The sequence below is a fragment of the Sinocyclocheilus grahami genome, unplaced genomic scaffold, assembly GCF_001515645.1.
Source record: "Sinocyclocheilus grahami isolate Dianchi unplaced genomic scaffold, SAMN03320097.WGS_v1.1 scaffold24.1, whole genome shotgun sequence".
Lineage (NCBI taxonomy): Eukaryota > Metazoa > Chordata > Actinopteri > Cypriniformes > Cyprinidae > Sinocyclocheilus > Sinocyclocheilus grahami.
The window spans coordinates 2,768,363-2,784,202 of NW_015505203.1; the positions used below are offsets into that span (position 1 = coordinate 2,768,363).

At 37.2% G+C, this 15,840-nt stretch overlaps 1 protein-coding gene across 1 annotated transcript in view; it reads left to right on the forward strand.

Annotated features, from left to right (window-relative positions):
- LOC107563219 (proprotein convertase subtilisin/kexin type 6) overlaps positions 1-14,891 on the forward strand; it is a 104,000-nt gene extending 89,109 nt beyond the window's left edge. Inside the window, exons 16-20 of the mRNA XM_016248034.1 lie at positions 2,689-2,776; positions 4,208-4,311; positions 6,024-6,153; positions 11,075-11,187; positions 14,684-14,891. Of these exons, the coding sequence (XP_016103520.1) occupies positions 2,689-2,776; positions 4,208-4,311; positions 6,024-6,153; positions 11,075-11,187; positions 14,684-14,784 (536 nt within the window). The 3' untranslated portion in view covers positions 14,785-14,891. The remainder of the gene's footprint in view (positions 1-2,688; positions 2,777-4,207; positions 4,312-6,023; positions 6,154-11,074; positions 11,188-14,683) is intronic.
- Positions 14,892-15,840: the final 949 nt, after the last annotated feature.

Sequence of the window (15,840 nt, forward strand, 5' to 3'; positions counted from 1 at the left end):
TATATATATATATATATATGTTATATATATATATATATATGTTGACAGTGTTTTTGTCCTTTTTGAGGCCTAACAGATGTGAAAACTCTGAGCAGTTGTGTGTAAAATAACCGATTCTTCAACTTCTGTGTCTCCCAAAAAATAACATCACACAGGTGTGGAACGCTATGAGGGTGAACTAATAGTAAATAGTGTCAGAATTCGTATTTATGGCTTTAACTTTTCTTTTTAAAGACTGCCTATATAATCACAGAACAGAGTGTATTTGTTTAGTCAGCAGTGAAGCGTGGCTCACATGTGCACAGAGCAGAAGAAGGCAGTGCTTTCATTGATTCTGCTTCATGCTGTTGTTTGTCCCTCGTTGTTTCCGTCTTGTTGATAACAGCTGCTGGGACGGAGATGAGCTCTAGTTATCTCCACAAATCAGACTAATGATTGAGCGTCTTTCACAGTCGGAGGACGGAGAGTTTGAGTTGGTTTATGGTTGTTTGCACGCTCGTCCTCAGCTGCTGAACACATGCGGAGCCATGCGTCTGGAACAGATGTGTTTAGTGGCAGCGTGAATGGATGAAATTTGCACATACCCAAGTATGAATTGCATCCAGATGCCCAGATATTTCACTCACTGCTGATCGGAGCAAATTATAGGTAATATAAAACTCAAAGGTCTAAATTTGTCTCTCCCTCTCTCTTTTCTTTCGTGCAGCACTGGGAATAATTCACTGCAAAAAAAACACAACAAATCAACAAGAACAAAAAAAATGCTGTGATGACTTCCATCATGCATACATGTTTTGTTTTTCTGAAATAAATTGGGTATTTTTTTATCTTGGGTGCTTTTGTCTTTTTCTCTGCTAGTATCTTCTGTTCTTTCTAGATTTCCGTCATTTAGAGTGTGTAAATCTGGTGGGAAACAGCTGCTATTACGGGCTGGCAATTTTAATGTATAATTCATAAAACATTCGATCATAAAATAAATAAGAATGAATTCTGGAATCTGCAACAGGGTTCTGTTTCATTATACAGGTGCATCTCAATAAATTAGAATGTCATGGAAAAGTTAATTTATTTCAGTAATTCAACTCAAATTGTGAAACTCGTGTATTAAATAATATGCACCTGTAAAACCTTTCTTCATATCACAGGAAAAATGTTGAAGTGCTAAAGGCTCTTTACAGCGCTTTCGTGTCAGTCAGTGCACATGCATTCAGTCCATTTGCACGTGAATCAGTTATCAGTGTTTTGAGTTTGTGTGATACATGTGATTGTCATTGACACTGTCTTTATAAACACACAATGTATTTGCTGCTTTAATGTGCTGTCTGTGCTGAGTAAAAGTGCTCTAAATAGGAAAATGTAACCATAATTGGTTCATAAGGCTATAGATTGCAGTTTGTTTGCAGCTTGAATGTTAAGTGAAATTAAAAAATGAAACTAAAAACTAAACTACTTTCAGTTAGTTGCTGAAGGCAATATTTGGAAGTTTTATTTAGTTTAACTTAGTAAAATAACTAAAACTGAAATAAAAAAATAAAAACTATAGATGCACGTTTATGACTAAATCTAATAAAAATGAAAAACTAATTAAAATAATAAGTAAACTTTTACCTGAGATTTAAATGGAAAAAAATAAATAAAATATTAATAAAAACTACAGTATTTAAAACTACAATATACTGTATAATTCTAACTTATTTTATTTTAACTAAAGGTGCAAAGGCAACCTTTCTAAAAATTTAAATGAAAACCACCAAAAAAAGGAAAATAATATTAAAAGAATTATAAGAAGGCTTATTTTGATTAATTTAATTGTTTTTGTGAATGTTGGTTACAATGTGATCTTGTAAATATTGTATTATTTTCTTAAAGTGTTAATAAAATAATGCACATATACTATTTCGAATATTAAAATACTTATTTTTTTTTTTATATATATAATGGAAAGTCCTCTTTGTAATAATTATAATAATAATAATAACAACAGTAAAACATCTTGTTGTTGTGGTTTTTGTTGTTACTATTATGAAATATATTACAATTGCATATTTAGTTTTACTCTTGATGTGAATAGTTTGCAGTTAGTTTACATGTTTGCTGTGACAATTCTGACACTTTATCTGTTGATTAATTATTAGAAAATAATAAAAATTAACTAAATAATTTAATTGAAATCAAGGGTAGCGTTTGTTCTGGAAGGTCACCTCAGTCAAGCTTGCATCAGCTGACTCTTAGCTGATCCACAGCCACCTGTTGGAATACGACGCCTCCCATTACATCCTAATATAATGTCCATTCAGTATTATTCAGCAGCTTATCGCGTTGCTCAGAAGCTAATTACCCTCCTCCATCCCCAGCTCCTCCTGTCATCCACAGTCAGGACTTGGCCTTCTGATATTCCTCATTGATTCAGACTCCTTTATCCTGAATTATGTTGTTACATTATGTTGTCATTAAGAACATCAATGATATTTGCTACATTTATGTTGGTTCTGTTCTGTTGACCCTAAGGGGGTTATCGCTGCTCTCCCATACTCTTATCCATGCTAGGCTGCATGGATGGACAGGGAGTTTTTCCCCATCCAAACTGTATGCGAATTGTCAATCATCTTTGACCATAGTGATCCTGAAAGAACTACTTTTATGTTCCTTGTCTTTGGGATCTTCACGTCACATTTTCTTTCTTTCCAGGCCAGAGACGTTGTCTGAAGTGTCACGAGAACTGTTTGAAATGCTTGCGGGATGCAGACAGATGCACGGCCTGTAAAGATGGCTTCAGGTAATACTAATAAACATCAAAACTGTTCAAGTTTCAACTGTTCAGCAATTGCACAAAACAATCTGATGAGAAAGAAGTGTGCAACTTCATGTCCCGTGTTGAACCGCTGCTCTCAGAGTGTGGCAGTTGAGATGCGGCCCAAGAACATTTGATAATCCTCACTGGATTGTTGCTTGATTGCTGCATAAATAAAACCAAATGTTTGCGGCTATTGAACATTTAAACGTCTCTTAAAGCCAATCGAGTTTAATGAACATCGACCCCTCTTTGCACTCCATGCACGATATATACAGAGTTCTGAATTCTCATGACATCTGTAGCCTCTCGCTGGTGCGGATGAAATAGCGTAAGAAGTCTGGCTTTGGGTTTTTGTGTGGGTTCAGGACATCTAGGGTACATCTGGTCATCTTTATGCATGCTGTCTTTGCTGTGGTTTAGACGAGCCGTACTGAGACAGACCGGGCTTTAGTTCTTGAAAGGCAGTCTGGTTTTGTGAAGGGTAAAACGCAGCACGCTTTGCGCCGTGACCTCTCAACGGCGTTTAATCTGTCAGGGTTATATATCGTGATGCGCAGATCGAGAGCGAATGCCTGGAATCTTTTAGATTCACATTGTCTGCGTCACACTTGCTCCAATGATTATTGAAACGCCTGTCATTTTCAACCGCTCACTCACAATACCCCACTTCCATAACAAAACAGCTCTTTTAGCCAGGACTAGATCAACCCACCGTGAAGAAGCCTGCAGAGTTGTTTTCTCAGACGCACATTAACTCAAGTTTTGGACTGAGAATCACTGGTCACTCTTGATTTGTTCGAAAATATATTTTCGTTCAACACTAGTTTTAGTCTATGCCACATTTAGAGCACTAAAAGCTTAAAAGGAGCCTCACATACAGATTTGGAAATAGAGCTGTTACAATTATGACAGTTGTGTTTGCTGTGACAGTTATGACATTTTGATGGTTGATTATTTATCAAACTAATACTAACAATTGACGGTCTGATTTATCTTTTTTTGTCCAAAATAATCTATAATTTGCATTAATGGTTGGTAAAAGATGCACATCATAAAGTGACATACTGTAGATATAATATTCCAGATATTCAAATATTATTTATTTATTTAACATAATGGAAAGTCCACTGTTGTTATAGTAATAACAATAATTACTATTAATGTTCATTTTTTGTATTATAATTATAAAAACAATATATAAAAAATACCTATTATATATATTTTTTTTGTCCTGCTCTTGGTGTGAATAGGCCTTAAGTTATGTAAATGTAGGCAGTCATATGTTTCAGATAGTTTTGATGTCTTACTGATGTTTTTGCTTTACACAATGTTTGCTCTTTAAATCTGTGGAAATATTGCCGTGAACTGCTGTATGGGTTTAATCTTTTCTTTTTCTCCTTTTCCTGATTAAAGTCTGGCAGGAATGACCTGCGTTCCAGAATGTGCCAATGGAACGTTTTTTAACCTGGAAGAAATGAAGTGCAGCCCTTGCCACATCTCCTGCTCCACATGCACAGGTCACATTCTATTCTATTCTATTCTATTCTATTCTATTATATTCTGTTCTGTTCTGTTCTGTCCCATCCTGTCCCTCTCATCCCATCCTTTCTATTCTATTCTATTCTGTTCTGTTCTGTTCTGTTCTGTTCTGTCCCATCCTATCCTGCCCCTCCCATCCCTTTCTATTCTATTCTATTCTATTCTATTCTGTCCTGTCCTGTCCTGTCCTATCATATTGTATCCCATCCCATCTCATTCCATTTAATTCTATTCTATTCCATCCCATTACATTCTAGCCCATCCCATCCCATCCAGTTCCATTCAATTCTATCCCATCCCATCTCGTTCCATCCCATTCAAGTTTCCCATCCCATTCCGTTCCATTCCATCATGTTCCATTCCATTAAATTTTTCCCATCCCATTCTGTTCCATTCCATTCTGTTCCATTCCATTTAATCTCATCTAATCCCATCCGATCCCATTCCTTTCTAATCCATTCCATTTTATCCCGTCCTGTCCCATCTCATTCTGTCCCGTCTTGTACCGTCCAGTTCCGTTCCATTACGAGAAACTGTCAGACAGGTAAACTGTAGCAGACCTTGAGGAACGAGTCGAGAAATCCGTGCAATACACTGTTTACTCCGACTCAAGTAATTCTCACAGAATATGAAATGAACTGAATGCAAAAGCAGACAAATGAGATCAGATATCTTCTTTAACTTGCTTACCAATGAGTTCACAGCGAGAAACTGAAGAGTAAAGCGTTTGTATTGTTTTGAGGACAGCAGGACCCGAACGAGCCGCTGCCAGTCCTGTATCACTACTGCTGCTCAGCCATAGAAACTAATTAACTTACTTCATTACACACACTCACCAGAGACGCCTGATAAGCCCTGAGTTTTTTGCTTTCCAAGTGTGTTTGTCATTTTTTAATATTATTATTTTTAATGTCTAAATAGAGTACTTTTTATTTTAGTTTTTTTAATGTTTTATTTTAGATAACGCTTATTTTAAGCAAAGAAAATGCATTTATTCATTAATGAAGTGCATTTATTTGATGTAAAATACAGTAAAAATTGCAATATTTTGAAATATTATTACAATTTCAAATAACTGTTTTCTATTTGAATATATTTTTAAATGTAATTTATTTCTGTGATCAAAGCTGAATTTTCAGCATCATTACTCCAGTATTCAGTGTCACATGATCTTCAGAAATCATTCAAGCAAACATTTCTGATTATTATCAATGTTGAAAACATTTGTGCTGCGTCATATTTTTGTGGAAACCATACTATGTTATTTTACAGGATTCTTATGATGAATAAGAACAGCATTTCTTTGAAATATAATCTTTTGTAACATCATAAATGTCTTTGCTGTCACTTTTGATCAATTTAATGCATCCTTGCTGAATAAAAGAACCTTTTATTCACCTCTATAAGAGATCACATTGACATGGTTGACCTGCTGCAGGAGAAAGTCTCTTGTGCCGCTGCTTTAATCTTAAAGATGAGCTGATCAGGCCAGATAGCTGGAAGTAGACAAGAAAGTCTTCAGCTGATGGTGCATTGTATCAGGACACTGTACTCATACTGATTATTGATAACTTTGCACTGTTAACATCACGCCTCTGTCACCAGCCATCCCAAACACGCCTCAGGTGAAGATCCCAATGAATTGCAAATGTAATGGAGAACTGAGCTAACAGTGGGCTTGTGTTTGCAGGTCCAGGACTGGAGGAGTGCATTCAGTGTGCGCCGGACTACTTACAGCAGGAGTGGCGGTGCGTCCGAACCTGTACTCCCGGATACTACAGAGGAGAGGCGGCAGGATTCACACAGAGGATGTGCCGAAAGTGAGTCCTGCACACGTCTCACATGACCACTGTACTGCTGCATTCAGGCAAAAACTGTCACCAATTCTTGAGTTATGAATATGCATTTCAGATGCTTTAAAATGCGGATGCATTTTATTAAACATTTTTCTTACGATGTTTAAAATGAAAGGTGTTTCATATTTAAATTGGTGGGATGGTCCTTTTTGTCTCAAAGGAAGGAAATGCACATGCTGTTGTTTATTTCTAAGGCATTGTTAGGTAAATTACCAATTTATATCTGTAATCTTTTATCTTTTTATACCTGCAATTATAGCACTAGATCTACTGTTAAACTTCTTTTAGAGTATGCTCAGAGCTTGGCAAAACTGCCCTCTGTTTTTTCCCATTGTTATGGAACGAGCTGCAGAGTGTTATATGCTGGAAGCTCTCCCCTCTTTAAAAGTTTTTTAAAATGTCTTAAAAAGGAAACATGTACTTGCTTTAAGTCATTTTTTGATTTATCACATTAGTGCAGGTCTAAATGTTGTTAGACTCCCTGGAAGAAGAGATTTAGCATCTAACTGAGACTATCCTGGTAAAATAAAGGATAAATTAAAAAAATTAAAATAAAATAAAAGGTAACATTACAGTTCTCATAAAGAATGTACATTTAAAATGTCAAGTACTAAGACTGCCAAGCTAACATCTTTCTGTCAGGTCATTCTCTTTGTCTTTGTTTTCAACTTTTATGCCATCAAGGCTTTTTCTCTCTTTTTTTTCTTAGCTACTGCTTATATGTCTCATTGGAATTGCAGAATTGTAGCCTTGGTACAAGAATTGTGTGCTTGGTATTTACATTGGAATTCTTTCTTATTGCTGTAACGGGGCTGACAAGACGTGAGACGTGCGGATCCATATGCAAGCTCTTTATTAGGAAAAGACAGAGACGTGGTCATAAAACAGGCATGGGTCAGATAATGGCAGACAGGTATATGGCGGGCAAAACACAAGAAAAGTCCTAGGGCTAACGTAGGTCGACGATCGGCAGAATCACAGGGGCGAGACTAGAGAGATAAATCCAGGGAGACAGGCAAAGATCAGAACCGAGAAAACTGGCAAGGCAAAACAAGGAAACATGGGAAGGATAACAGGAACTAGGAAAACTAACAGGCGAAGTAATACTCGGCAGTGAATGGTAGTTTGAGTGAGTGATATATAGTGAGTGAGTGATGTGAAACAGCTGTGTGCAATCAGTGAAAACAGCTGTGTGCAATCCGTGCTGAGTGCAATCAGTGCAATGAATGATGGGATATGTAGTCCGGGGCGATGTGCAACAGTGTGTAGTGCGAGAGTCAATGAAACTGGAAAGGGTGACCTCCGATGGCTAGCAGATGGAAGTTCATGGACCGGATTCGTGACAATTGTTCTCTGGCAGAAATGTGAACACACACAGACACACACGTTGGTTTTTATGGTTTATGGGGACTCTCCATAGGCGTAATGGGTTTTATACTGTACAAACTGTATTTTCTATCGCACTGCACCAACCCTACACCTAAACCTACCCCTCACAGGAAACTTTCTGCATTTTTAGATTTAAAAAAAAAAACACCATTTAGTGTGTTTTTTAAGACTTTTGAATTACGGGGACACACCGAAAGTGTCCTCATAAATCACCTTCACATTGAATAATATTTATTTTATATTAATATGCAAGTTATATATTCCTATATTATAGAATTCTATAAATATATATTGTCTATATAAGTTATATTTCAAGTTTTTTTTAGTTTATGCTTGCTCTTTTTTTGTATAATCTGTGTAATGATCGATAAGCAGTCGGTTTTACAGATAAACCAGAGAGAACCAGCAGAGGAAAGTGCAGCACAGATCTTTCATGTATGGCTGAGATTTACAGCGTTTTAGATTCCTGTAATGTGTAGCATAAGGGCGGTGGGAGAGGATACGCCTCTGTACTCCACAATTTATAAATCAACAGTCTTTTGCTTTATGAATGCTGTCTAAAGCAAATAGAGGCTTTTATGAAGGTCACGGATGGTGATTGCAGTAGAGGCGGGTTCTTCTCCGAGTCCAGTTGATCTTCACTGGAGGCAAATAGATCAGACAGCCGTAAAAAAACAGGTAAAGTGTGGCCCTGAGGTAACCAATCCACACTGAAAGACATTCAGTTTGAACTCGTATACCAGCAAATGATAAAGTACATATAGTAAATACTGTATAAGAGCACAGAGGTCACACATGCAGTGTCAAGGATGGTTTCACAGCTCTTATGGATGACCTTAGAGGTTGTAATTTTTATGTAAATCAGAGCTTGTGTATTTTATAATGGTAAAGTAGCCCCCTTCAAATTATAATGGGCTTAGGCCTATATAAAAGATGTTCATTGTGTTTTAACTGGTTTTGAAAACAGCATGCATGCTTTACTTGAAGATTCATGGACATTAAAATTAGGGTAAAAATTATTTAGTACGTTCACAACTGTTGTTTTCTGTACACGCACACTGGTCAGTAGGATTTTTTTTTTAATTAATAGTTTAATTCTGCAAGGATGCATTAAAGTGGTCAAAAGTGACAGTGAAGACATTTATAATGTTATAAGATTTCCTTTTTTTTATAAACGCTGTTCTTTGCTTCATGTTTATCAAAGAATCCTGAAAACACATTAATCAGCACAACTGTTTTCAACATTGATAAGAATAATAAATGTTTATTTTCTTAAGCAGCAAATCAGAATATTAGAATGATTTCTGAAGATCATGTGACACTGAAGACTGGAGTAATGATGCTGGAAATCCAGCTTTGCATCACAGATAATATGAATTACATATTAATATATATTCAAATAGAAATCAGTTATTTGAAATTGTAAAAATATTTCACAATATTACTGTTTTTACTATCATTTTGATCAAATAAATGCATCCTTGGTGAGCAGACGTCTTTCAAAATTTCAGTCGTTGATTTAAAACCAGTAAAATTTCACAATTTGTGATACCACATTAAAGGAACAGTTCACTTAAAATGAAATTGTCATCATTTACTCCATTTTGGCCACATGTTAACTAGTTGTTAATTACATTATTTAACCACATGTCAGATTTGCGGCGCAAGAAATCACCGTAAACAAGGTACATTTAGACTCGCAGTGTTGCCAGATCTTGCTATAAAAATAAGAACAAGTCCATAATAAATCCAAACTTGGAAATATGCAACATACTGAAACATCACAACCTGCACGTGCCTGCTTTATGAACTCCATCAACTGGATTGCTTTATTAGCCGAGCACAAATAATAAGCATTTAAAATAAGTGGTCATGGCAACCCTTCAAGCGTGCTCTGCAAAGCAGCCTTCTAAACAAAAACAAAACACGGCAGCTCTGTCGACGGTGGCTAAGTTATAATTGCGGGGCATATTGAGTCTTTGGTTGCTGTAATATTACTTTGGTAAAAAATAGTGGATAAAAAAAACGTGCAAGATAGCAAAACATTGCTACAATGGCGTCAGCCATCACATTTTCCAGAGTGAGTTCTGTTCCATATGCACACAAAACTAGAATTTAAGGGATTAACTCGTTAATATACATATGAGGTTAATAAGTAAACAGTCATGTTTGTCAGATGTAGAAGCAGCATAAATACCAACTCGGTGGACCGGTGTGTGAATGAGACGCGCACTTAATGAGCATTAATTGGCATTCAGAGTGAACGCTCTGAGCTGTCAGATACACATCAGGATACCTGATCTCTTTCAACTCCAGAACTAATGATCTGGACTAATATGCAGAGCGCTGAGATGCTGATATGGCCGGTTCAATTAACAAGCTCAGTGTCATAAGCATGAGCTCAATGTTCCTCCGCCAGCATCAGTTTTATGGCACAGTTTGAATCCTGCTTTTGATTAGAACAAGAGTTTAATAAAGTAACTAATGCTAAAGAGTACTACAAAGTTTCTGTGGGTCTTAAAAGGTATTCGACGTCTTAATTTGCCCTTGCACAAATGAAGGCCTAAAACTTCTTAAATTGAGTCAGAAAGACTTAAATTCATAAATGTTGCATGCACGCATGTTTTCCAGTACAAATATCTAAACATAAATCAAGATACATTTACTTGAGATGCAGATTGAACATGCAAAGTCTTGCTTTCTGAGAAATTCAACAAAATTAAGTGAAGTGAGTTGATGCTTTTAGCAACATTTTGCAATTTTACTGCAACGTAATTTTTCTTCTTAAGTAAATGGCCTTTAGAAATTTGCACTGGAAAACAAGACAATCTTTCAAACTTTGAAGCATTGCTAATACAAGACATTTATGTTTAGAGACCATGTTGGTGTATTTTGTTCCATTCAGATCATTCCTTACATTTTCTTTACTTTATCTTAAATTTACCTAAATAAAAACCTGCAGAAATCCTGTACTAAAGCAGCACTTTGTGATTGACGGCTGTCATTCGCTGGTGTTGATGCATCAGATGCAACAGTTGATGTAGACATTCATTTAATGATGCTCCTGTTCTGATCGCCTGGCTTCCCTCGTGTTTTTAGGAAATGTCTTAAGTCGCATGGGTATATTTTTAGCAATAGCCAAAAAAACATTGTATGGGTCAAACTTATCGATTTTTCTTTTATGCCAAAAATCATTAGGATATTAAATAAATATCATGTTCCATGAAGATATTTTGTAAATTTCCTTCCGTAAATATATCAAAACTTAATTTTTGATTAGTAATATGCATTGCTAAGAACAGAAGTTTGGACAACTTTAAAGGTGATTTTCTCACTATTTTGATTTTTTTGCACCCTCAGATTCCAGATTTTCAAATAGTTGTATCTCAGCCAAATATTGTCCTATCATAACAATATTTGTCATAACATTGAACCTTATGATTGGTTTTGTGGTTCAGGGTCACATTTATCAAAATCGTGTCTTTTCGATTTTCAGGTGTGAGGAGCACTGTTTGAGCTGTCAGGGTCCTGGAACCAGCTGCACGCAGTGTAAGGAGGGATACAGCCTCATCAGCCGGACCTGTATCATGAACGCCACCTGTAACAACGGTATGTGCCTTCATATAATACAGATATTAGATACAAATCCATCAGCAGATCACTAGAGCTGTTGGAATGAATCATGTCTCAATTAAAGGTGGGGTAAGCGATTTCTGGTAGCCAATGTTGACATTTGAAATCACCAAAACAAACGCCCCTACCCCAAAAGGGTCTCGCCCCTATTTTGATAGCTCCGCCCCACACATATGTACGCAACCCAGGCAACGATTAGTTCTGTGAAACAAAGCAAAACCAATGTTACACCGTCTCTACACCGGACGCGAGTGGCGAGGCGCGACAAAATACTATGGAACTCATTATAATCAGTGATGCTGTCTACACCATATAGATATATATACATATCTATGGTCTACACTGGATGCGGCATGACACTGCACGACAAATCCCCGACAGAAAACTGCTGCTGCATTCTATTCATGACATATTGACACAAATTTCAAATGATTTTCAACGGTCGCTTTCGCGTCCAGTGTACTAGACAGACTTTAGCTGTTGCGGCGCAGGCACGGTGTTACTCCCCTATCGAGAAGAAACAAAGCAACCTCGGCCTTCCGCTCCTCGAGTTCTCTCCAGCGCTGGAAAGCTGATCCGATATTTACACGGGTCCTACTTCTTGCCTTATTGCCTTAAGCCTTCTTTTGTTCCGCAGACGTTTTCCTCTTTTGTTTTTTATCCGCCATCTCTATCTTTATGTCGCTCGGCTCGCTAATGTCTGCACTGAACTCTCTCTCCTCCACATCATGAGTAGACACGCCCCTTACTGCTAAATGGCTACAAGTTTGGTTTGCTAGTCGGCCCGAATCAGTTTTCTAAAGCATTTTTGAAAAAATCGCTTACTCCACCTTTAATTTCTCACCCTCAGCAGTCACAGTCTTAACTGCTAAAATGAATTTAGATCATCTGTTTAATTATCTAATTAATCTTTCTCTCTCTTAAGATCAAGACGTGAATAATTACACTGATTTGTGAATGATTTATTAAGTAGAATCAGTCATTGTTTGTGAATCAGGCTAATAATTAATCAATTATTTGTGTATTTATATTTCTACATATGAACACACACATTTGATTGTATTTGTATTTTTAATATTAAGTGTGTTGTTTTAATGCATTTTTATTAAATATTGTATTTATTTTAATCTAAATACCACTGCGATCCAGTCTCAGATAAGACTAGAAGGGATGAATGGATTATGGATGGTGATCTGTTTAATTATGTTTAACTGCGCTCTGTCATATGAACAAGCAGTCAATAATTATGCTGGTTTGAAGTACACATACAGTGATTATGTGCTACTTCTGAATTTAAAGGAACGCTCCACTATTTTTGAAAATAGGCAAATTTTCCAGTTGAGTTAAACAGTTGAGTTTTACCGTTTTCGAATCCATTCAGCTGATCTCCGGGTCTGGCGGTAGCACTTTTCATGTACTTAGACAGACGGAAAATGAAAAGTAGCGATTTTCTAGGCCGATATGGCTAGGAACTATACCAGGGGTAGGGTTGGAGGTGAACTCTGCAGGACTACGGCTCTCTAGGACCGAACTTGCCTACCCCTGAACTATACTCTCATTCCGGCGTAATAATCAATGAACTTTGCTGCCGTACCATGGGTGCAGCAGGCGCAATGATATTACGCAGCGCCTAAAAAATAGTCCCAGCTAGGTAACTTCCAATAAGCCTATTTTCAGGCGCTGCGTAATATCATTGCGCCTGCTGCACCCATGGTACAGCAGCAAAGTTCCTTGATTATTACACTGGAATGAGAGTATAGTTCCTAGCCATACCGGCCTAGAAAATCGCAACTTTTCCTTTTCCGTCGGTCTTAGTACACGATGTAACTACAGAAGAGTCAAGTTTTAACTCTTTAGTCATTTTTGAGCGAGACGCTAACGGTCTAATCAGATTCAATGATCTATGCTAAGCTACAGCTAAAAATGCTACCGCCAGACCCGGAGATCGGCTAAATGGATTCGAAAATGGTAAAACTAAACTGTTTAACTCTAAGGGAGTTGGAAAATGAGCCTATTTTCAAAAATAGTGGAGTGTTCCTTTAAGACTGATTCATGAGTCATTGTGGCTGATTCATTGAATCAGTTCTGGCTTATAAGAGTAATTTGATTGTGAATCAGGCTGCACTGGTTACGCTGTATGTTTACTGCGCTGTTTGACAATGCAATAGAAAACATTTTTATTATTTTTCAGCGCCCAAACTTAACTCAATTCAGAGTACAAACTCACAACTCGCATAAAGCATCGTCGATTTAGCCATGGCACTGTAGATTCAGTGATGGGCGTGCAGTGAACTTTTAACAGAATAAAACATGATGAGAACGATTGGATTCCCACAGTTGTTGATCAGGTACTCGACAATTCTGTGTAGGGGAAAAAAGATTCACTGAGACGTTCTGTTGAACATCTGATTTTGTGTTTGTCGAAATAAGAAAAATGATACATACGAGTAAGTAAATGATGACAGGAGTTTGACTTTTGGATAAACTGTCCCTTTAAAGTATAATAGGAGTTTGGACAAGCAACTTGGTCAGCTTTTATGAGACTTGTTGTTTGATTCTAAAGCCAAAAACTTTCATATGTATTCACTGACTTCCATTTGGCCTTGTTTATTTATATATTTATCATTTTTCCATAAAGTTTTGCAAGGAGCTTTTTGTTATTATAATCACATTGAGTAATTCATACGGATGATGTCATGTCAAACTGACCTGACCCAGGTGTTTACGAGGTTTTTAGACTTCAAATCAACTCTAACACAGTTTGTTGTTGCACAGCTATAAATGCTGATGCTAGAGAGAGAAGAACGAGGAACACAATGAGCAAAAAGATTTCAGAAGAGAGTGACGTACGGAGAGACGATGAAAGGGAAGAGGGTCGTGCATGAGTGAAAGGCTGGATAAACAGGGCTTGTTGTAAACGGCGGTTATGTGAGCTTTGGCAGGAGAGCAACAATGCTTTCACCAGGATCCACTGCCCCTCTTTCCTCTGGAACCTTCTGTCTGGCCAAACTTACGTAACATGAGCATCAGATCACCCAGAGAGGAGAAAGAGAGACAGAAGATGGTCCGCTGCTGTCAGTGGCACTTCTGATTCAAGTGTAGGGCGTTTGGGTTTCATCCTAGACTCTTAAAAATAAAGGTTCTTTATTGGTATTGATTGTTTCATGAAGAACCGGGAACATCCATGGAACCTTTCAAATGCAGAAAAGGTTCTTTAGATTTTTTTAATGTTTAACCGTTCATTTAAGAACTGTTCACTGAAAGGTTCTTTGGGGAACCAAAACGATTCTTCTATGACATCACTATAAAAACACCCCTTTGGAGCCTTTATTGAGTGCGTTGGTGGAAAATAATAAGACTCGCTTTGAGGCAAATGTAAGAAACTCTGGAGCATACAAACTCACCAGGATCATTCAGATCTCCGATGAGTTAGACATGATTGAGATCTGAACTTTCTCTTTGTCTTTCCCAGCGGATGAAGTGTTCTGCGAGATGGTCAAGTCGAACCGATTATGTGAGAAGAAGCTCTTCCGTCAGTTCTGCTGCCGGACGTGTTTGATGACGGCTGGATGACAGCAAGAGAAGAGGCCAATGGGCTGACCTCCTCTTTCTTTTGTTGTATTATCTAATGTACATTTTAAACTAGTTATACTGTGGTTATTAAAGGAATAGTTCACAAAAAATGAAAATTTGCTGAAAAATTTACTCATCCTCAGTCCATCCAAGACGAGTTTGTTTCTTCATCAGAACAGATTTGGAGAAATGTAGCACTGCATCACTTGCTCAGCAATGGATGCTCTGCAGTGAATGGGTGCCGTCAGAATGAGAGTCCAAACAGCAGATAAAAACATCACAAGTAATCCACACCACTCCAGTCCGTCAGTTAATGACTTGTAAAACAAAAATAAACAAATCAATCATTAAAGCACTTTAACTTCAAAATGTTGCTTGCAGCTAAAATATAAATGCTCTATCCATAATATTGCTTTCTCCAATGAAAAGTCGTCTTGTCTGAATCAGGAGAGAAATATGCACAGATCAAGCACAGTTTACAAGCAAGAACAGTCCAATGTTGTTATTTTTCCCAGAAGCGACGATTTAAAGTTAAAACGTCTTGATGTATTTGTTTCTTACAAATACGTGGCTTTTAGCTTCACAAGACATTGATGGATGAACTGGTTGCCACTGTGATGTTTTTATCAGCTGTTTGGACACTCATTCTGACGGCACCCATTCACTGCAGAGCATTCATTGCTGAGTAAGTGATGCAGTGCTGCATTTCTCCAAATCTGTTCTGATGAAGAAACAAACTCGTCTCCACACCACTCCAGTCCGTCAGTTAATGACTTGTAAAACAAAAATAAACAAATCAATCATTAAAGCACTTTAACTTCAAAACGTCGCTTGCAGCTAAAATATAAATGCTCTATCCATAATATTGCTTTCTCCAATGAAAAGTCGTCTTGTCTGAATCAGGAGAGAAATATGCACAGATCAAGCACAGTTTACAAGCAAGAACAGTCCAACGTTATTATTTTTCCCAGAAGCGACGATTTAAAGTTAAAACGTCTTGATGTATTTGTTTCTTACAAATACGTGGCTTTTAGCTTCACAAGACATTGATGGATG